Source organism: Emydura macquarii, unplaced genomic scaffold (assembly GCF_026122565.2).
Source record: "Emydura macquarii macquarii isolate MOO-44397 ecotype Brisbane River unplaced genomic scaffold, CSIRO-AGI_Emac_v2 contig_318, whole genome shotgun sequence".
NCBI classification, from domain to species: domain Eukaryota; kingdom Metazoa; phylum Chordata; order Testudines; family Chelidae; genus Emydura; species Emydura macquarii.
The window spans coordinates 7,647,181-7,670,932 of NW_027130455.1; the positions used below are offsets into that span (position 1 = coordinate 7,647,181).

Consider the following 23,752-nt stretch of genomic DNA (forward strand, 5'->3'; position numbering starts at 1 on the left):
TCTGCTCTCTTACCTCAGTATAAATCTGGAGTGACTTGATACAGAAAATAGTATAGTGTCGTTCAGACAATAATTGGCACACTCAGAAATGAAGTGCTCTAAAACACATTTTGCAGTTTTTAAAATTGTGTGTCTCAGGGGATCTCTGAAATAAGTACACTGGTTTGTAAGCTTCAAAATTTCTCCATTAAAAGGTCTTTTCAGAGGTACCAATCTGTTTAAAATTACTGACGGGCTGGCTTCTTTAGATGTTAGTTTTTAAAGTCATCTTTTAAAATACATTAGCGCCTGTTCTTCAACTTGTTGCATGGCCTCTGCGTTTTGGAAGTATATTGGATTTGTTTTTATTAATATATGTAAAAAATACAGTACATCATTTTCAGTTTTCTCTTATTCCTTCCCCTCCTGTGCTCACTTTATTGTAAGTGTTCAATTGGAATGTATATGTGGAACAGAAAAATTAATACAAGACATTCTGAACTATATTACTACCTTCATGTGCATGAATGCAAATGAGCCACTTCAGTCTCCAAAATTATCACTCTCCTAGTCTCATTTCACTCAAGAATGTTTAACTTGATGATGTCTGAAGATTAGCTGTGAAAAGAAGTGGCTGATAATTCATCAAAATATCAGAGTAACCTTTGTCTCTTCTGCATCACTGCCCAAATAAAGGCTAGTTTCATTGTTTGAGACTCACTCAGAAATTAACTGGATTTTATAGGATCATTTTAGCACAAAGTGAATCTATTCATTTTATGTGAAATTACTACTGATTTCTGTTTTTAATTTAAAACAGGACCACAGCACAAGTGTTCTTTCATCATAAATTATGAAGTCCTTTAGAATAGGCACAATCTTCAATATTGTATTACATTATGTTTAAAACCAACTGTGCCCCCAACCCTGCAAACTGAACCATAGGGCTGGCCCTATGGAACCCTAACAAAGTCAATGGGGCTCCCCATTATCATGGGCTCACACAGGTGCATCACACTGTAGGATCCAGGCCTGTATTTCTTCTAAATGGCTGTCACAGCTTGTGCGTGTTTGAGTAAGTGAGTCTAAAATTAATATTTTTTTTCAAGAAGTGGTTTTTTAAAACTCTTGCTTTGAAGACACACTAGACTATTTTCCATTGGCCAAGCAGTGTGTGCTGAAAATCTTTTTTAATAAACATTTAAATTCTTGTGAAAGTTATACATACTTTAGGAAAAAAAACATGTTGATTTATGTCAAAAATGGAAAATTTTAATTCTTCCCAGATTTGAACTGATCTGTGCAATCCTACAAAATCCTTTTAATATTTATAAAACTATTTTAAAGGCTGTTTTTCTATTGTGATTTTAATGCAGACTTTAAATTAGTGAATTAATGCTTATTGGCTCCTCATCAGAATCAGTGCTGAAAATGTAATCTCTCTTGAACAAACTGTACAACAGTGATAGAATACTCCTACTTTTTAGTAACAAGACATTTTTATGTCTGTCTGTTTTTTATTTTAGGTATTTGGAACACAGGTCTGGCTCTGAGGAGGTCAAATTAAATTGTTAAATTAGAAATACAGTAGGAAAACCAGCTGACAATAAAATGTCCTCTGAAAAGAAGGCTTGCATGCATTGCTTAAATACAGGCCATTTTAATTCTGGTGTATGTCACTGTGGCAAATGGTTTTCAGGAAGCCACTGGAATATCAGTTCTTACTGGAGATTCAGTTTATCAACATAGAAATTAGTAGGACTGTTTGACATTGCACAGAAATTAAGAAATTTGCTTTGCCACAGAGCCAGAGTGCTGTCCAAAAACACAAATGACTTTTCTTGATAGAGCCAATGTATGCAAATCCTGATTTGGGGCAACTTTTAAGAATTTAAAACTGATGTAAGTGGATGCACTTAAAGCCAGTTGTTTCTTGATTTGAAAATGAATCCACCTTTAAGTTGGGAATCCAAGCATGCACTTAGGCTAGTGTTTCAGAACAAAGTGTTGTTAATGTAGCTGTGCCGAATCCCTTCAAAACCTGACTACTGTACCAATGAGGCGCAACTCCATGACATCTGTAAAAGAACACAGCTGTGTTGTCTGTTTGCAGTTTAAACAAGGCCAGGTTTATCATATCCCATGTAAAAAGCAGCAAGGCAAATTCATCACAGTTCTGTGAAAGTGACTAAAAAGAAGTAATTTGTTGTTTCATGGGGTGGTTTTTGCATTTGTTTGATAAATAGAATGATTCTCTTCTTTACTGAAAAGAAACCACATACTATAGTTGCCATTAAGAAATCAACATTTTCTCGCAATAAACATCACAGGATCAAAGATATTGCGGGTCCTGCCTACTCTAAGTACTATATAGGAAGACACTGCAGCATCTATTTATCAAGGTTCTTTCTACACGAGCACTTCGTTGTCTCAGATACCACATTGGGCAGGGCAAAGGGAAACATGATTATTTCAGTTTTGTTGATTTATGCTACAACATTGGAATAAAACTCTCATTACTGAAAACATGTGACTTAAAATAAAGCAAAACAATTTTATTCAGAAAAACTGGACTTCTTAAACAGGAGATTGTGAATGCTAATATTAGCTATATAAACTAAATGTTCATTTAGTTTGTATTCGTGAGTGTTTTCTCTAACCAGCTAGAAAACCAGCTGCTTTCCTCAGCTAGAAAGGAAGCTTCTGATAATGTCAGTGAATTAGTTGCTATGGCTTTTGCCTCCACTCACCATCTTGGGAAAAGCATAACCCTATTTTGTCTGGAATGTTGTGGGAGAAATCATAAAAAGTAAACTAAAGTAAGTCTGTTTACCACGTCTTTTCATTTATACTTTGTAGTAAAATACATTTCAGTCAAAATGTGAAGGGGAAATGCTTGTGTGATATGATATGTTCTCATCTGTTTTATTTTAGCTTTTAAATCTTCAAGACAACAGCCCTCTTGGAATTCATCTGCTAAGAATTACTCAGAGGTGAGAAGCTATTTTACATATGTGTAGAGTTGTAACGCTACTGTATTGTGTATAACACTCCGAGGCCATGTCTACATTACAAACTTACATTGATTCCAGTTATATCAGCATAGCTGCTGCAGTTAGTACATCCCTTGTGCACATGCATACTTGGCTCCTTCTGTCGGTGGTGCATGTACTCACTAGGAGGGTTCGTATCAATGTAGAATGTGGTGCACCATGGGTAGGTATCCCACTGTGCAGCTTGCCACCATCCAGCACTGTCTTCTAGGAAAATTTGGCAATGCATGATGGGGCTAAAACAAGTCACGCAGGAATGACTGGGAGCATGGGGTCAACTTCCCAGATTGCAACTACACGCTTACCTGACTTTCCTTCCCCTGTATCAGGCCTGTCCATGCGTGACTGGCTGGACTCTGGTGGAGTCAAAAACAGGTCCTGGCTGGCTGCACAGCTGGATCCCCTGGTCGCCTCTCCCCCATACTCCTCCTTCTCTTTGCTGTTTTCAGCAGGGACTTCTGACTTAGGCTTCTTTGAGATATCCATGGTGCAGTAGGGGGTGGTAGTTAAGTCTACGCCAAGTATGGCATGCAGCTTTTTGTAAAGCAGCAGGTTTCTGGCTTGGCACTGAATCAATTGTTGGCTTCCCTGGCCATCTGGTATGCCTGCCGGAGCTCCTTGAATTTCATGCAGCACTGCTGCTGGTACCTGTCATACCCCTTCTGCATGCCCCAAGCAATCTGCTTGTAGATATCTACATTTCTACGGCATAGCCTCTTCTCCCCACAGGCCCAGGAGATCCAATATTTCCTGTCTTCTTCAGGCAGGAGTCTGTCTGGAGCACGTAGCCAGCATGGTCAGCTGGGCAGCTGCACTCAACAATGGAGAGCTGCTAGGTGTGCTCACCAAGCTGGGCAATCAGGAAGAGGAATTTCAAAAATTCATGGAGCTTGAAAGAGGAGGCAGGGCTTCTAGCTTCCATGACCTCTGAGCAGTGGAGTTCAGAATGGTGATCAGAGCAGTCAGTGTGGGGCATTGTGGGACAGCTGTTGGTGCACAGTTGGTCAATATAAGTAATGCAGTGTCTACACTCTCACTGTGTTGACCTAAGTACCTCGACCATGACTCTATGCCACTTGGAAACGTAGTGTTATTAAGTTGGCATAATGGGGCACTTACATCATGGGAGCCAAATTTAAGTGTAGACAAGTGCACAACTACGTCAACCTAACTGTAGTGTAGACCAGGCTTGTTTAACTTCCCTTTTCAAAACAAAAAAAGGTAAAATATATTAGTTAAGGCTAAAATTTCTTTCTTTGCATCATGTACAGCCAATGTGTGAGATTTGCAGAAGATCAGCAGGACAAATATTGTGGTTGAACTCATTTGAGAACTTGAAAAGAAAATGGTCAATTTACAAGTCAATAATTTGGACAACTTGGTAACAAACGTTATAAGCCTAGAGAGTCTCAGTCCTAGTTTGCCAGTCATCTTACAGAATATACAACCCCAGCCAGTAAAGCACGTGAGCACATGGTTAAGATTAAGGAAGTGAGTAGTCTCTCTTAGAGTTTTCTTTCATTTTATCTAGATTAAATTGTTCGAAGTGTAGTCACTCCAGAAAACGCTAAACAAAGAGTGAAATAACTTGTGCACTGTAGTTGTCGCTACACGTTTTATCCCAAAAGAGTATGTAATGTACTATCTTCTGTAAAATGTTGTTTTTTCCAGGACATTATAGATGATGACTCTGATGTGGAAGAAATTTCTTTTACTGCTGCTTCCAAAACAAATCAAAGGTTGGTACAGTTATTTCAAAATGGCCAAAGTGCCATTTGAGGATCTGTGAGCCCCTCTGAAGTGGTATACATGAGTTGTATACAAGTGGTATACATGAGTTGGCCATAGCATGATTTTCTTCTGATTGTCAAGAAAGAGTTACATTTGCTGACACTCACTTTTAAAAATTTGTAATTTAATTAAAATTTGCTAAACTTTTTAAAATAGAGAAATGAATTTTATGAAAGAGCATTTCATGGTGGTTGTTAGAATTCCCTTTTTGGGAGGAGGGGGAACATTCAGTAACTAGTATTAGAAAATGCAGTTGTAAGACTTGAAAGAGCACATTGCCATGATGAGAACAGACCATGTGTATATTTTACCAACTTTTACAGTATATTAATTACTAGCCAGATTGTCAGAAGTATTCTGAGCCCCCGCCTGCTCACAAAGGTCTTGGTACACAGTAGCATGTGTTGTTTTCATTGGGAGGTGCTGGATGCTGAGTATTTTTGAAAATCTGGCCACTTTGTTAAGGAGTCAACCTAGGAGCGGATCTCTTCTGGAAATGTAGCCCCCCATTACTGACAACTGACAGACAACTGATTGCCATGTAAAGAACATGGCACTAGAGAACACTTCTGAATTCCTTCACTAAAACCTCACTTGTTACATGTTTTTAAAACTAATGCATACACTTATTAGCAACCTGAGAACTCCATGACCTGAATTAACATGATAGCAGGATCTACAAACAATATTTTTATTTAGGTTTGGTCCAGCCATACAGAGAAAACTTAGAATGTCTGGTTCTGATGCTGTGTTCAGTGATGATAATTAAGTGTTTCCTGTTGTAACACTTAAGGTTGTCAAGCACGTCCACATCCAGCAGAAAGAGCTCACAAAGCCAGATACCTAGAGGGGTTGACTTTGAATCAGATGAGGTACAGTATGGTCTTCTCTTGTCATAATTCTCATGATTTCATATTATTACTTTGCAAAATAACATTGGACCGTTGGGTGTCAAATACAGTAACAATTGGCTGCACCCTTCAGTTTTTACACTCCCCCCCCGCCTTCCTTCCCCATCCCTCTTTAGAGACCCCTCTCACGAACAGCTCCTCATCCAGGAGGTGCAATCCCTCCTACTAATAGGGGTTGTGGAGGAGATTCCTCAAGACTTGAGGGAAGGGATTTTACTTCCGATATTTCCTAATCCCAAAGGAGGCTTACAGCCTATTCTGGACCTGTATCACCTCAACAGATATTTCAAGAAACTGAGGTTCCACATGGTTTCCCTGGCCTCCATCATTCCCTCCCTGGATCCAGAGGACCGAGATGCCGCCCTCGACTTAAAGGACGCTTACTTTTACATTTCTATCTTCCATCACCACAGAATATTTCTCATGAACCAATCCCACTACCAATTCACCGGTCTTCTCTTTGGCCTGTCTGCAGCCCTGTGGATTTTCGCAAAGTGTATGATGGTAGTAGCAGCCTTCCTCAGCAGTGAGGTGTCCAGGTCTCCCTTTGATCAAGGGCAGTCACGGCTCAAGTAAAAAACAGCATCAGCACAGTCCACGTCACCTTCCAAGCACTGGGCTTGCTGATAAATGAACAAAAGTCAACTCTTGTCCCAGTTCAGAGAATAGAATGTATTGTGGTAGAGCTCAACTTGACCCAAGCCAGGGCCTTCCTGCTGGAGGCCCAATTCCAGACCATGTCGGACCTGATATCCAAAGTCATGGTCCACCAAATTATGAAAGCTCGAGTTTGTCCCAAGCTACTAGGGCACATGGCTTCATGCACTTACATGGTTCAGCATGCAAGATTGTGCCTCAGGCCCCTCCAAATGTGGCTAGTATCAGTGTACTCCCCAAGCAAATACCATTTGGATTCAGTGCTCATGGTTCTTCCCCTGGTCCTTGCCTTCCTTTACTGGTGGAAAGACCCAAGATCAATAATGATGGGGGTGCCCTTTGTTACTCCACAACCATCAGTATCTTTAGTCTCAGATGCATCAGACCTAGAATGTGGAGCCCACCTCAACAACCTCAAGACTCGGGGCCTTTGGTCCCAGGAAGCCCTTTCCCTGCACATAAATGTCAGGGAGCTCAAGGTGGTACGCTTAGCCTTCCAAGTGTTCCTTCCCCTGATCTCAGGCGAGGTGGTGCAAGTCATGATAGATAATACCACAGCCATGTTTTATATCAACAAGCAGGGAGGGACTTAATCCTTGGCCTTTTGTCAGGAAGCCATCCATCTATGGGACTTCTATGCAAAGCACTCCATTCACCTTGAGCTTTCACATCTCCCAGAAGTCTGGAATGTACTGGTGGATCACCTCAGCAGATCCTTTACCTCTCACCACAAGTGGTCCCTTCATCTGGAGGTCACCAGGTTCATCTTCCAAAGGTGAGGGGGCAGTTTGGCCAGGTAGATGACCAAGCAGAACAGGAAGTGCCATCAGTTTTGTTTGTTGTGTGGGCGCAGCCCTGCCTTCCTCTCCGATGATTTCCTTCTCCCATGGACAGATCTCCTATTCCATGCTTTCCCCCGATCCCTCTGTTTCACAAGATCCTCCTAAAAGTCAAGCAGGACAAGGTGAGAGTTATTCTTATAGCCCAGCATGGCCAAGTCAACATCGGTTCAGCACGCTTCTGGATCTATCAGTGGCAACCCTGCTCTTGCTCCCAGTCCATCCAGACCTAATCTCACAAGACCATAGCAAGCTGTTTCACCTGAATCTCGCCTCCCTGCACCTAACTGCATGGATGCTACATGGCTGAACCCAGAAGAACAGGCCTGTTCAGAACAGGTTCAGCAGGCCTTGCTAGGTAGTAAGAAGCTGTCCACTAGGGCTACCTACCTACCTGGCCAAGTGGAAGCACTTCTCAATATGGGTGTTTCAACGAGCTCTCTCTCCAATTCAATCTTCCCTTCAGTCTATCTTGAACTACTTATTCCATTTAAAGCAGCAAGGCCTGGCTCTTGCGTCTATCAAGGTGCACTTAGCAATCACAGCCTTTCACCCACCAGTGAGTGGCAGATCAGTGTTCTCCCACAAGATTATTGTCTGTGGAGGCTCTATTCTCAGGTCTGCTAGCTAATCCTTCCATGGGATTTAAACCTGGTTTTGTCAAGACTCCCGGGTCCTCCCTTGGAACTTAGCATCGTGCCCCCTGCTGCTGGAAAGTTACATTCTTGATAATGATCACCTCGGTTAGAAGGGTCTCTGAAATCAAGGTCCTTATGTCAGAACTGCCCTACATAGTGTTCTTCAAGAACAAGATACAATTGCGCCCCCACCTGACCTTCCTGCCAAAGGTGGTGATACAATTCCATATCAACCAGGCCATTTTCCTGCCAATCTTCTTCCTGAAGCCTCACAAGAACTCTGAGGAATGGTAACTTCACTTATTAGACGTTGGGCGTGCCCTCGTCTTCTATCTTGAGAGGACTAAACCCTTCCTCAAATCCACACAGCTCTTTATAGCAATAGCAGAAAGGATGAGAGGGCTACCTGTGTCAACACAGAGGATCTTGTCCTAGATAATTGCCTGTATTCAGGCTTGCTACAAACAGGCAAATGTCTCACCTCTGGCCATCTTAACTGCTCACTCTACAACAGCCCAGGCTTCATCCAAAATGTTCCTCATGAGGTCCCAATCCAGGACATCTGCAGGGCCACAACCTGGTCATCAGTGCATACCTTTGCTTCTCACTATGCCATCACTCAACAGGCCCGAGACAAGGCCAGAATCGGGAGGGCAGCGTTGCAGTCAGTATGTCCATGAACAATGAGCCCACCTCCTAGAGTGCTGTTTGTGAGTCACCTCAAGTGCAATGGTCAGGAGCAAGCACTCGAAGAAGAAAAAACGGTTATTAACTGTTCTTCGAGATGTGTTGCTCATGTCCATTCCACGACCCACCCTCCTATCCCTCTGTCGGAGTTAACCTGCAAGAGGAACTGAGAGGGTGCATGGCGGGTGGCACCCCTTATATCAGTACTTAAACATGGCGCACCAGAGGGTGCTAGAGCCGGCCCAACAGATACCACTGAGGAAAAAATCTCTGTCAACAGCGCGCACAGTGTGCACACACCTAACCTGGAATGGACATGAGCAACACATCTCAAAGAACAATAGTGATGAAAGGTTAGTAACCGTTTCCCCCTGCTCCCCACAATAATGGCCTCCTCTCCCAGGATCTGTATTAGGACCTGCACTGTTCAAGTATTCAGAAATGATCTGGAAAGCGGAGCAGAGAGGTGGCAAAATTTGCAGACAATACAAAATTACTCAACATAGTTAAGTCCAGTGCTGACAGCGAAGAGTTATTACATGAACTCGCTAAACTGAGTGACTGAGCAACGAAATGGTAGATGAAATTTAATGTTAAGGGCAGAGAACTGCACATACAAAATGATGGGATCAAAATGAGCTGTTCAGAAAGACACCTTGCAGTTATTGTGGATAGTTCTCCGAAAACACTGGCTCAATGTATGGCAACAGTCAAAAAAACTGACGGAACGTTAGGAACCATTAGGAAAGGGATAGTAATATGACTGAAAATATCATAAAGCCACTATATAAATCCATGGTACGTCCGCACCTTGAATACTGTGTGCAGTGCTAGTCACCCCATCTCAGAAAAAGAAAACAGAAAAAGTACAGAGAAGGGCAACAGAAATGATTACAGTTTCACAACTTCCATTTGAAGAGAGATTGAAAAGACTGGGACTCTTCAGCTTAGAAGAGAGAGAGCTAAGCGGGGATATGATAGAAGTTTATAAAATCATGAATGGTATGGAGAAAATAAATAAGGAAGTGTTATTTACTCCTTCATATAACACAAGAACCAGGGGACACCCGATCAAATTAATATGCAGCAGGTTTAAAACAAACAAAAGGAAGTATTTCTTCACACAACCTGTTCTTTTTGCCATGGGACATTGTGAAGGCCTAAAGTATAATTGGGTTCAAAAAAGAATTAGATAAGTTTATGGAAGATAAGTCCATCAATGGCTATTAGCCAATATGGTCAGGGACACAACCCCATACTCCAGGTGTCCCTAAACCTCCAGCTGCCAGAAGCTGGGACTGGACAACAGGATAACTCACTCAAAAATGCACTTTTCATTGCCTCTGAAGCATGGTCATTGTCAGAAGACAGGATACTGGGCTGATGAATCATTGGTCTGACCCGGTATGGCTGCTCTGTTCTAACTAATATTTATAAGAATTTTTTCACACTTTGTTTCTATGTTTTATTGTATATTAAAATCAATAAAACTAATGGTTTTCTTGTCCTTAACTTAGTTGCATTTCACTCAGTATCACTTTTGCTCTTCTTGTCCTTATGCAGGAGAAAAAATGTTTTTGGGGTTCCTAGTCCTGCAGGATAATGTTTGAACTACAACAAATAACCCTGTTTCCATGTCCAATGTTATAATTACAGGGCGGTTCCTTCATATGTTGTGGTACTACAAGATGGATTAACTCTATGGTGTTGTAGTATATCTGATGGATTTGTACTGCTACCCATCACTGTAGTACATGAACGCCTGATTCTGTTGTATTTTCTAGAGCTCCCTGACTGTAAGATGCTTAGTACAAAAGAAATATAAATAAGCAAATACAGTGTAATGAGGTTTAGCTAACAAAATGTAAATATAATAAAAACGAATTCCAGATACCATACTACTTGCTTTTCAAATTCTTAATATTCTATGGATCTAAAATATTGTAATCTTTTGGTAACATTCTTATATATCTTTGTCTGCATTTCAAAATAAGGCCCCAGAAATTGTCCCTATTCAGGACAACATGTAAGCATGTGTTTTCCTGAATCAAAACCGGAGTAACCACAGCATGAATGAAATGTTTCCAACATACCCAAGCAATAAAAACTTTACTTTCGCATTTAAAAGCTAAAAAAATGATCGTCTGCAGTTTGGAAATGAGTGGGACAGAGCTCCTTATCCCCACTGCTGCTACAAATTATGAAAAATATATAAAGAAGGGTAAAAATTCAACATATATAAAAATGAAAAATTGAAAGCTGAACTTCATGTTGCTAAGGAGGCAGTGTTCTTGCAGAGCAGGTCCTTAACTGCTAAGACCAGTCTTGTTATCAATAATAATATGTAGATCTTACACAGCACTTTTCATTAGCAGATGTCAAAGCACTTCACACTTAATTCTCAAAGTCATGTTATGTTTTATACGTATTAAATTACTATTATGGACATCTGAATTACAGAGGTACATAGGATTCGACAAACTACATTAGATTGTTCATTGAATCTGGTATCCTCACTGGTAGTGGTCAATTTCTGACAGCCAGCGGAAAAGATAACCTCCCCTTTCTTTCTCTTCTGTTCCCACCCTCCACATACAACTGTGCAGTGTTATATGAGGACAGAATTCTTTCCTGACCCCTGCAGACATATTGTATCTATATTCTCTTTTACAGATACCATGATTTGGTTAAGGGGTGCCACGTGTGTGTGAGGAGAGAGAGGTACACGTCTCTCCTGTTTTACTAGGGCATACTTGGAAATGACTGATTCTAATCTCAGAATATCTATTCCGATCAAATTAAAAACCAGCCTGATTACTGCTCTATGATCTCATTGTATTTACAATTTAGATCAATAAATAATAATCTCCCTTCATATTGAAAATAATGAACAAGAACAAAAACTAACAGAATCAGGCCTGTGGAAAATATGGAATAAGATCATGTGCCTTCTGGTTTACCCAACTCATATATTAATTCTGCCTTTTTAATTCAAAATGCATGGATAGCTTTTAAAAATGAACTTTTATATTGCAGGATGAATTTGACCCCTTCAAGAGCACTGCTACTTCAAAAAGAAAGCAGAGATGATTCTGGATTCATTATATAAAATCACATTGCAGAAATACCTAGGTCTTGTGATGGAATCAGAAAACAATATGCAAAGTTTTAGATAGTGTTTTGCTCTATTCTTTTTGCCTTAATGTTTCAATTCCTTTGTAAAAGATTAACTCTCAATGGTACTGTGTATGCAATATAACTTTAGGTATATGTTGGGTTACTAGATGTAAATACCAGTGCCTAATAGTAAAAATTTTGAGAAATATTCCCTAGGATAATTTCAAAATTCTTCCTTTAGTAAAAGTTCTAAAAGGTTGTTTTCATCTCTGGGATGTATATAAGAAATTCTTCCTTCTCACTGGGTTTTGACTTATATAGAGGAATACATTAAAACAATATGCATGGATGGATACAGTTAACATGTTTTTTAGGCCTAATGAACACTGCATTTATCTGCAGTTTGGTACAGTTAGCAGAAAAATTCAAGGATCCAAAGATGCAACTTCCACTATTAAAACTGTTTAATGCCAGAGAAGGGTCTGCTATTACTGCCTTATAAAACATCAAATGTACAGAAGTGACTTCTGCTCTGCAATTCTAGAAAATGTCAAAGGCTTTACGTCAAGTTGGGCTGCATATTTCTATCACTTACGTGAGACTTTGAGGATAGAGCCCTACAGCTGTGCAAGTAAAAGTCTAAGAAGTCGGCATGGATCTTGCCTGAATAAAAAATATATGGGATTGGGCCAGTAATGGATGAGACTCTGCCTCTGTATCTTTGTGCAAATGACATTTCATATTTTTTTTAATTTTCAGTATTCTGGCTGAAACTACTAATTCAGTAATGCATTCACTAATGCTTGAATGAGTTGTTTCCAAAGTGAGAAGAGAAAAACGTGATCAAAATGGGAATGACAGTGCTTTCTATTTTAAAAAGTCAAGTTTTCCCTACACTTGCTGCCTGGTGTTAACTGACAAAGCACAACTCTACCCTTCAGTGGTTCCATCTTGAGAGCCAGGAGCTTAACTGCACGACTTCTCTGTGAGCTGTGTGGCCCCTTTGGTCTCCCTGACTCACTCCCCCTGGGATATTGGAGCAGCATTACACTACATGTGGGAGTTGGGGGTGGGGAATGGGGGGGAGTGCAGAAGCATGAACTATTCCTGGAGTGGGATGGAATTTGGCAGTTCTGCAGCTGTGAACCCAAATGAGCCACAGAGGTCCTGAGAACTCCATGGAAGTTGTCAGATCCAGGACTTGTCCCTCGAGGTGTTAAAGAAATGGTAGTAGTTTGAAAGCAATCCTTATTGTATCAGAACATGCTTTGTTGGCCTGACTCTTCTCCTACCCTTTCACCAATGGCTGTTACTGCTGTGCATAGACTAGCTGCTGTAAACCTGTCTGTTAAAGGGGGACTATTTGTTTTGTGCTAAAAACCAAAAATATGTAAAGCTGCAATCAATCTCACTAGTAAGAAAAGTTCCCTTATGTAGTTAAAATTTTCCTGGCATAAAAACTCCATGTAATATTATGTGAACAAGGGATGTCAGTTGTATGGCACTGTGTATTTTTGCATTGAATCTGAACTATTTAAATTTAAAATCATAGCTTTTGTTTTTATATGTTGCTAGCTAAATAAAGTTTTATACCGAAAAATAGGCTTCTAATTATTTAAAAAAAAAAAACAACTTCATCATGTAGTGTGTGTTTCAAGGGAGCTTACCATTTTAATATCCCAGTCACACAGGTTATCAAGCAGCCACTCCTGCATTTTCCTTTTTAGATAGTTTGTTCATTTTTTTGTGTGGAATTAAATGTTTCTCATGTCTTTTCCTTTTACATGGTCTCCTACTTTGCTCTCAGATTTATAGTACAGTTGTGTGCACTATTTCCAGATTAATTGCAACGGTTCTCAAATGTCATTATAAAACTAAAAGGTATTACATTTGCTACACCACAGAGAGGTAAAATAGCATCTTTATATATATACATAACTAGCTTTATATTTAAACATTGCTTCTAGAACTATTAATGTTGAAGATGGTACAGTGTGCTTTGGTCTGGTAATAATCGTGAGGCACTATCAGAAATTCAGGTGGCATGAGGCTATTCCCCAATGATGTGTTCAAACTACTTAGAACACCCTCAGTCCTTATTAATATAGTTAACCTGTCCTAGCTGCCAAATGTCCTTCCTTAACAAAAACTTTTGTTAATAAAAGTCCAAATGGATTTTTAGTAATAACAGTTAACACCAGCTGAAGAAACTAAGTTTGATAAGCCTTAAACGGAGAGGGGGAATGAATATTACATGGAGAGGGGAAAAAGAGTAATTGGCACATAATAAAGTTTTTCTTTTGTTATACCGTATATTTAAAATTATTTTCAAGTGGCTTCTTCTTTTTCATATGTAACCTATTTCACATGGCCCCATTTTCTAAAAAATGTCTAAGTGTTAGGTGAGAGAAGGGAATTGAGTGCTGCTTTGATACGATGGCTTTTAAGTTACCTGAATTAATGAACTGTATGACTTTACAATGTTTGGTTATGCTTTTTAAAATGGATCATTTTGTGCATTAAATTTTGCAAAATCACCCTACTCTCCTTTTCCTTTAAGTATTCACAAATACTCAAACCTGAATCCAGTTTCGCAGTCTCTATGCAGATGTAACTTAGGGCTATCTGTGGGAGTTTTGCTAGTGTAAGGCCTGCAGAAAGAGGGACTTGTATGCACTGGTAACTGAATTGAATTCTCATAGTTCCAATAGCTTATTCTCTATTAAAAATTGCAGATTTAGTGTGTGTTTTACTCCCAAGCCCACTTGATGCTTTTCAGTGCTACATTGTCCATATACCCTATATAAGTACAAATACGCCAAACAATGTAATCTCTGTTGCTTCTGCTTTGGACATTTCCTAGCATGCATTTTGCTGCTGATTTCACACACCTAGCGGAGCCCTATTTGAGCCTGAAGCCAGTTTGTAGGGTGGGGCACCTTTATTCATGTTTGCAGCTTTTTAAGTAGTACAGTTCTTTAGAAAAAAAATTCAAAATTAAATTGACCTATTTAATCTTACTCTTCTGTCCCTTAGCCAGTTTATAACCAGTCACAGTATTTTAGTTTTCTTAATAGCCTTGTGTGAGGGATTTTAGTATTTTCTTAGAAGATCTGACTTGCCGTACACATTTCAGTTCATTCAGTCATTGCACTATGGAGGAATTCTCTTTAACACGTCTCCTGTGGTAGCCACAAAATCCCAGAAACAATTACGGTTACTTCAGATTGTTTTTGTGTGGCCAAGATCAGACCATTGGTTCCTGTGAATCTAGTGAGATGATGGATTCAGAGACAATATGTCTAACACATCTGACTGATGAAATAGTTCAAGTCCTTCAAAAATTGGGCATCATGCGCTGAGAGGATCTTTCCAAATACAATCAAGTCATCAAGATAAATGAGCACTTCAGTGAAGGTGATGGCTTTTACAGCTTGCTTTATTAAGACTGTAGTTATGGTTTGAGGGACACTGTAGGATATATTTTCAGATGGATAGAAACTGTAAAGCTCTTATCTTTCACCACAGAGTGCTGGAATTAGCAAGAACATAGATCCAACTCTGAAAAGCTCTTGCATCAGAAACTGCAGAAACTTCCCTAGTTAGAGCTAAGTTCAGAAGGAATGACAAGTATTGGGGAAAACAGCTACCCTCAGGTCATTCAGAAAGTTCTATTTGGGTTCAGATCTAGAAATGGTTGAAGGCTTCGGAGAAAGGAGGGTGTTTTCTTATCCCAAATCTTTAACAATTTCTAGATCTGAACCAAAATGGAGCTGATTGATGAAAGAAATAATGTGAGTTTCTGGAAGGACAGATGATATATATAATGTAAATAATCTTATCAGCTTCTTGGAGAAATTCCATCGTTATTGGTTCCACTGCAGGAGGGGAGAGTAAAGGAAAATCATATATAGTAGTGAATGGTTGGGCTCCATTAAAATTCAGGCAATTTGCATGAACTTTAGTTTATTGGACAAGTCTCCAACTACTAAAACTAAAAGGAGGTGAAAAGCTTACTGCATCTATGGCTAAAAGAAATATCAACAAAACCGGAAGGACTGTGCAGATGAGAGGAAACGGGGATTATATGTGGAGAATGGGGTGGAGTACAAGAGATGCCAACATGCATGTGCAGAGGAATGTGGCGAGGGGAAGCATGGAGGGCTGGGGGATGTGCAGAGGAATGTGTAGGCAGGAAAGAAACGACTACTTTCCCCTAAAATTGACCATTTAACAACACTTATGGCAGTTGTTAGAACACAGAACACTTCTGTAAGCCTGCAACATCAGTCCTTTGAAGAGATACTAAAATAAAAGTGTGTACCTATTGTAGGAGGCAGCTCTTCCTCCCTTTCCTGAGCTGCTGGAGGATCTCAGAATTTCCAAACATCCTGCAACCACAGCAAATTGTCACACATGTCCAAGTGTGACTCCTCCCCCTATGGTGTGCTTGGATCACAGAACTGATGCCACTATCCTCCCTGCCTACCACAGTAAAGGAAGCCATCATACTGTCCAGTAACACATTAAGATCCATGGAAGAGCATGTGCCAAGTATTCTGTTCAGTTCCTCAGAAAATGAACAGGCTTCTTTCTGCTCCAGTCTCACTATTATTCTCCTGGGCCTCTCTATATTGGACCATAAAACTCGTGTTGTTTCCCTGACACTGCTAGATCACAGGGCATCTGGCTTGTTTAGGGTTAAATTGGGAAACTGAGTCACAACTCTACCCAATTTAGGCTTAATCAATTTTTGCCTTGATTGCACAATGTCAGACAGAATTATTGTCACATATAGTATCTGCACATGCATTTATGCCAGATAATAATAACAGACAAGATGGAATTGGTAGGGGCCCAAGTTATCACGTTCTAGGGCATTGGGAAGTCCTTCCATGAAGTTCAGTGTCTCCTGATATCCTGGTCTGGTCCTTCACTCCCATCCTTCAGTTTCTCTCTGGTGTTTCTCCAATTTGGGCCATGTTCACCTAGCTCTTTTATACATTGCTACACAACAGATTACATAATTGTGCTTCAATTGCCTTTTAGCACATCAACCCTTTTCATTTTATGTAACACATACATTATGCATGTGCAATCTTCAATTTACCCAGCTTTTTTTTTTTGGACTGTTTATGCACATTTTATGTCATGCCGTTCTGTGTCACACTGCCCCTGGGTTTTCCCAGTCAAAGGCTTCTTGTTACAGAGTTGTGTGTTTTTAACCTTAAAACTTCCAGCACAACATATTACATTTGTTCTGTCTGCAATAGTATCATTTTAAGCAGATCAGCAATACAATGTAAAAAAAGAATTGGCAATGCCACACTTACACTAGCAAGGCTTTGGCTTAAATTATCTCATTTATACTCATTCATAGCCATAATTACACATTATTAAAGTATAACTAACAAAGCTCTTCATCTTAGCATTTAGCAAGCCTTCATTTTTATATTTATCATATTCAGTATGTGTTGTCCTCCCCCTTAATCCATGGAGGGAGGGAGGAGTGTTATGGAAAACACAATGTTCTTCCAGTGCTTGCTCATGTCCCTTCCACTGTGGGTGAGTGCACGCCTCCATGCACAGTTCCCAGAAATTTTTCCCCGTAACAAGTCCCGTAGGGTCAGCTCTGGCACCCCCTGGAGCCCCGCGCACATGCTGCGGTATATGAGGCTCCGCCAGCCCTACGCCCCCTCCGTTCCTTCTTTCCTCCCGTGATGGTTGCTGGAACTAGCCTTGCTCTCAGCAAGTACTATTCCCCTTCTTTGAACTTCTTGTTATTTATAGTAGTTTAGTTAGTTAAGTAATTGTTAAGTGTTGTTAAAAGGAGTAGTTAGAGACAAGGCAAGTCCCTGAGGGGACTTAGAGAGGCCGGGTTATGCCCCGGTCACCGGGATTCAAGCCGTGTGCCTCCTGCGGGAAGGCCTTCCCACTCAGCGACCCCCATGACTGCTGCCTTAAGTGCTTGGGGGAAGCGCACAGAAAGGACAAGCGCAAGATCTGTAGGGCTTTTAAACTGAGGACTCAGAAGGGCCAAGAGATCCGGTTGAAAGCCCTGTTAATGGAGGCAGCGCTCCACCTGGTGTCCGAGCCGGCCCACTCCACCTTGGCACCAAGCATGACCTCGGTGCAGAGTGCACCACTGGCTCCAGGCTCGACTTGGCACCTTGCGACATCACCGGTGCCGAAGAGCAGTATGGGCAGGGTTGAGTGTGGAGATGCACCAGACCCGGCCCGTCAAGTCGTCTCCGGTGCCTGCGTCTCCAGTCAGGGAGCCTCCCCTGACTCTTGGGAGTGGGAGAGTGCCCCTGCTGACACCGTCAACACCAGAGGCTTTTCAGGCAGCGAGAACCTTGTTGGCCTTGCCTATGCCACTTCCGCACTCCCCTCTGCCGAGGGAGAAGGGACCGGTGTCATGGGGGAAACCCATGTTGGATCCCCCTGAATGGCGGTGGAGATTCCCGGTACGGGGAGGAAGATCTCCCGCCAGACGGCCACCAGGGGTAGAGCAGAGACGCTCCCCCAGCAGTCGCTCCAGGTCGGCATTGTTGAATTGGCCTGCTTCAACACAGGACACGGAGTCCCCCTCTTGGCACTGACATCGATCCCCGGCACCAGAGACAGCGCAGGCCAGCAGGTGGCACCGGTCGAGGTCTGCCAGGCGGTGCTTGGACAACTTCCGTTCCAGATCCCCAGCACCAAGGAGTTCGCCTGCACCGAGGCGGCGCAAAACCCGGTGGCCATAGGAGGACCCGGCACTGCGCAGTCCACGACGCAGAACCCGGTCACCGGACTCCGGCTCAGCACCGCGGAGTTCGGAGCAGCGCCGATCTCGGTCACTGAAGGAGTCTGTGGTGGCCACAGGACAAGTGGCACTGGGAGTCATCGGTACAGAAAAGACACTCCAGTAGCCCTAGCTCTTTGGAGTGCACCTCCGTCCGTTGGCACCGCTCGCGGCGACGGAGGCGGTCCTCATCGTCTTCCAGGTCGGAGGCATCGAGAGGGCGATCCCTGGCATGGAAGGGCGCCCGGGACCGAGGACGTGCACGGCACCACCGGTCCAGTAGCTTGGGGTCTCCCAGGGGGGACAGTCATCGGGAGAGCCGACGCCCACACAAAGAGTCACATCCTGTGGTGCAGTCAGCCCCGGGTTGGCCCCAGGGTCAATGGCCCCAACAATGGCCTTATTGGGCCCCATGGGGTATCCAGATGGGGCCAGGGCCCCAATCCATCCTGTCATCGGGGGTACAGTCCATGCCTCTGGCACAGGAGAAGGCCCATAGACACCACTCCTCGGACGAGGAGTCGGATACCATAGAGGGACCCTCAAAGAGTGCAACCCTTCGTCAGGAGGGGGAGCACCCGTAGGACACGCCTTGGCAGTCCTCTTCCTCCTCACCGGACGAGGCAGTCTCCCGGGACCACTTGGCGCCACCGGAGGATTTCAGGGCACACCAGGAGCTGCTCAGGAGGGTGGCCTCCAACTTGGAGCTGGAGGTGAAGGAGTTAGAAGAGGCCGACGATAGCCTCTTTAATGTGCTGGTGGCAGCTGTCCCAGCGAGAGTGGCCCTCCCAGTCCACGAAATGGTCCTTAAAATTGTAAAGGCCCTGTGGCAAACCCCATCCTCGGTCACCCTACGTCAAAGGTGGCTGAGAAAAAGTATTATGTTCTGGCCAAAGGGTTTGAGTATCTGTTCACTCACCCCACCCTGGGAACCCTGGTGGTAGACGCAGCCAACCAGCGGGACAGGCAGGGTCAGCCAGGGTCCACTCCCAAGAACAAAGACAATAAAAAGCTGAATTTGTTTGGGAGAAAAGTTTATTCCACGGCAAGCCTGCAGTTCAGGATTGCCAACCATCAGGCCTTCCTGGGTAGATATAATTTCAACTTGTGGGACTCCCTCAGGCAGTTTGCTGAGGCCCTGCCCCAGGACCAGGCCCCAGAATTTACCACCATCATGGAGGACGGAACCACAGTGGCTAGGGCAGCGCTCCAGATGTCCTGTGATACTGCTGACTCGGCGGATAGGGCCATAGTCTCTGCCACCTGTATGAGAAGGTGCTCGTGGCTGCAATCCTCAGGCCTGTCCCAGGAGATGCAACAATCGATTCAGGACCTCCCCTTTGATGGGTCAGCCCTATTCTCCAACCAGACCGATGCAAAGCTGCACGGTCTGAAAGACTCCAGGGCCACGCTTTGCTCCCTGGGCCTGTACATGCCCCAGTTTTCCAGACGTCAGTCATGGCCCCAGGCGTAGCAGCAGCCAAAGCCTCAGCCTAGGCCTTTTCAACCCTATAGAAATAGGGACAGGAATAGGGGGTTTAGAGGGAGAAATCAGCCCCCCAGCTCGTCCTCAGCCCCCCATCAGGGGCCCCTCAGGGGGTTGGGCAACTGGAGGAGACAGTTTTGATGGTGCGCCCGAGGGTGGCGCCCCTACTGCTCTCCTGGTTCCGCCCTGTCCCTTCCTAAACAGGTTAAGGCCCTTCTATCCCGAATGGGCAAAGATCACTTCAGACCGCTGGGTGCTTGGGATAGTCTCTTGGAGCTATACCCTACAGTTTACATCTACCCCCCCTCCCAACAACCGTCCCCCTACGTCCCTCTTTAGGGACCCCTCTCACGAGCAACTCCTCTTACAGAATGTGGACACCCTCCTCAACCTGGGAGTGGTGGAAATGGTCCCTCAGGGCAGAAGGGGAAAGGGGTTCTATTTAAGGTACTTCCTCATCCCCAAGGCGAAGGGGGGTCTGAGACCCATATTAGACCCTTGTCGTCTAAACAAATATGTCAAACAACTTAGCCTCCATAATCCCTTCCCTGGATCCAGGAGACTGGTATGCTGCCCTCAGTCTCAAGGACGCATACTTTCATGTGTCTATCCTCCCCACCCACAGGCGTTTTCTGCATTTCATGGTGGCTAGCTCCCACTACCAATTTACAGCCCTACCCTTTGGCCTATCTTCGGCTCCAAGGGTGTTCACCAAGTGCATGGCGGTAGTGGCTGCCCACCTGAGATGAAAGAGCATGCAAATTTTTCCGTACCTGGATGATTGGCTAATCAGGGGCAGGTCCAGGTCCCAAGTGCAGGAGAGTGTGACCCTCACTTGCTCCACGTGCAGCAGGCTGGGACTGCTCATAAATGAGCAGAAGTCCACACTAACCCCAGTGCAACGCATAGAATTAATTGGGGCCACCCTGGACGCTTCCCAGGTCAGAGTCTTCCTGCCTCAGCCACGTTTCGAGGCAATGGTCTCTATCATCTCCCAGCTGCACCAGTGCCCCACAACAACAGCCAGGCACTGCCTACAGCTGTTAGGCCACATGGCAGCCTGCACGTACGTAGTGAGAATAGCTCTCCTGAGGCTCAGACTGCTTCAGGCATGGTTGGCCTCGGTATATGTGCCGAGCAGACACCCATTAGACCGGGTGGTCACAGTTCCCCTGCCTGTCCTAGCCTCCCTAAACTGGTGGCGGACTCCCAGGGCAGTGATGAAGGACATTCCGTTCAGGGAACTGGTCCCGTCGGTCACCCTAATTTCCGACGCTTCGGACGTAGGATGGGGAGCCCACATCATTGCCAACCTAGGCACTCAGGGGCTCTGGTTGGGGAAGGAGAGGCGCCTACACATCAGTGCAAGGGAGCTGAGAGCCATTCATCTAATGTGCAAGGTGTTCCTCCATTCCTGACAGGCAGAGTAGTGCAGGTGCTGACAGACAATACCACAGCCATGTTTTACATAAACAGGCAGGGGGGAGCATTCTCCTTGGCCCTCTGCGAGGAAGCTATCCATTTGTGGGACTTTGCCGTGAGGCACGATTTCCACTTGACTTCCTCTCACCTCCCAGGAGTGAGAAATGACGAGGCGGATCGCCTCAGCAGGTCATTTCTACCCCACCACGACTGGTCATTGCACCCAGAGGTGATGGCTACGATCTTCCAGATGTGGGGTGTTCCCCAACTGGACCTATTCACATCGGCCTGGAACACAAAGTGCCCAAGTTTCTGCTCGCTCAGGGGTTGCGAGACGGGGTCAATTTCCAACGCATTCCTCATCGACTGGACGGGGACCCTCATGTATGTGTTCATACCCATTCTGCTCCGCCCAAGATCCTGCTGAAAATAAAGCGGGACAGGGCGAACATTATACTCATCGCTCCAGCCTGGCTGAGACAGCACTGGTTCAGCACGCTGCTGGACCTTTCGATCACCCTGCTCCTGGAGCTCCCAAAGTGGCATGACCTTCTCTCCCAGGACCATTGTCGCCTGTTGCACTTGGACCTGAAATCCCTGCACCTCATGGCTTGGAGGCTCTGTGGCTGACGGAGAGAGAGAGACAGCCTGCTCGGTGCAGGTCCAAGTCCTGCTTGGCTGCAGGAACCCTTCTACATAGGTCGTGTATTGGGCTAAGTGGAAACGGTTTACCTCCTGGGCGGAGTCCCGGGGCATTCTGCCCAGTTTCTCGCATGTACAGGCGATCCTGGAGTACCTGCTCCAGCTAAAGCTCCAGGGCCTGACACTGGCCTCATTGAAGGTTCACCTGGTGGCCATTTCAGCCTTCCATCAGCCGCTAGAGGGGAAATCACTGTTCTCCCATCCCATGTCGGTCAGGTTCCTCAAGGGGGTGGAGAGGCTTTATCCGTAGGTCTATGACCCAGTGCCTCCCTGGGATCTCAACCTGGTCCTCTCGAGACTCACGGGACTCCCCCTTGAACCCATGGCTTCATGTCCTCTGCTCATACTTTCATGGAAGGTAGCCTTCCTGGTGGCCATTACCTCAACTAGGAGGGTCTCCGAGATTAGGGCCTTGACCTCAGTGCCCCCTTATACAGTATTGTATAAGGATAAAGTGCAGTTGAGGCCGCATCCAGCCTTCTCACCCAAGGTGGTTTCCCAATTTCATTGTAACCAAGATATTTTTCTCCTCATGTTTTTTTCCCAAACCACACAGTTTGGAGGAGGAGAGGAGATGGCATTCGCTGGAAGTGAGACGAGCCCTGGCCTTCTGCATCAAGTGTACAAAGCCGTTCCGGAAATCGACGCAGCTCTTCATCACAGTGGCTGACTGGATGAAAGGCTCACCTGCCTCCACCCAGCACATCTCCTCGTGGATTACATCATGCATCAAGTTCTGCTACGAGCAGGCAAGGGTGCCGCTTCTGGGAACCATCACAGCACACTCAACCAGAGCTCAAGCCTCATCTACAGCCTTCCTGGAGAGAGTGCCTCTGTAGGACATCTGCAACGCTGCCACCTGGTCGTCGGTGCATACCTTCATGTCCCACTACGCCATTGGCCAGCAAGTGAGAGAGGACGTGGGATTCGGCAGAGTGGTGCTAAGGGCGGCTTACCGGTAATTCCTACCCACCTCCAAAGGTATTGCTTGTTAGTCACCTATAGTGGAATGGACATGAGCAAGCACTTGAAGAAGAAAACAAGGTTACTTACCAGTAACTGATGTTCTTCGAGATGTATTGCTCATGTACATTCCACAACCACCCCTCGTCCCTGCTGCCGGAGTTGGCAGAAAGAAGGGACTGAGGGGGCATAGGGCCGGCAGCACCTCATATACTGCGGCATGTGTGCGGGGCTCCAGGGGGCACCAGAGCCAGCCCTACAGGATTTGCTAAGGGGAAAAAAGTTTTGGGAACCGTTCACGGAGACGTGCACTCACCCATAGTGGAATGGACATGAGCAACACATCTCGAAGAATATCAGTTACTGGTAAGTAACCTAGTTATTCTTTAATGTCAAAATATCTTATCTTCTTTAGACATGGGTTTTCAAAGCCCTTTTTCATTCAAAGTCCAGTTTTGTTTGTGAATCATTTTGAAGGGTGTCTCAGTTATAGGGCCGTGATCTTTAGTTGCTTGATCATGGACCAGAGCATTCTGAATCAGCTACTGCTTGATTTTCTCTTTGCCCTAGATGGTTATTATGGACTGCACTTTGGCTAGTTGGCATCACATTTGTTAGAAAGCTTCCTCTGACACATGCTTGCTGCTAAAGGTGTTCATCACTTCTGTCATCTCTGGAAGAAGTTAACACTGGCAAAATAGCATGTAAATGAGCTCTTTA

At 44.2% G+C, this 23,752-nt stretch overlaps 1 protein-coding gene across 4 annotated transcripts in view; it reads left to right on the forward strand.

Annotated features, from left to right (window-relative positions):
- MRE11 (MRE11 homolog, double strand break repair nuclease) overlaps positions 1–12,600 on the forward strand; it is a 45,054-nt gene extending 32,454 nt beyond the window's left edge. For all 4 annotated transcript variants that reach the window (XM_067568105.1, XM_067568112.1, XM_067568120.1 and 1 more), the window contains 4 exons: positions 2,914–2,972; positions 4,704–4,771; positions 5,617–5,695; positions 11,592–12,600. In XM_067568105.1, the coding sequence (XP_067424206.1) occupies positions 2,914–2,972; positions 4,704–4,771; positions 5,617–5,695; positions 11,592–11,645 (260 nt within the window). In that variant the 3' untranslated portion in view covers positions 11,646–12,600. The remainder of the gene's footprint in view (positions 1–2,913; positions 2,973–4,703; positions 4,772–5,616; positions 5,696–11,591) is intronic.
- The last annotated feature ends 11,152 nt before the right edge of the window (positions 12,601–23,752 follow it).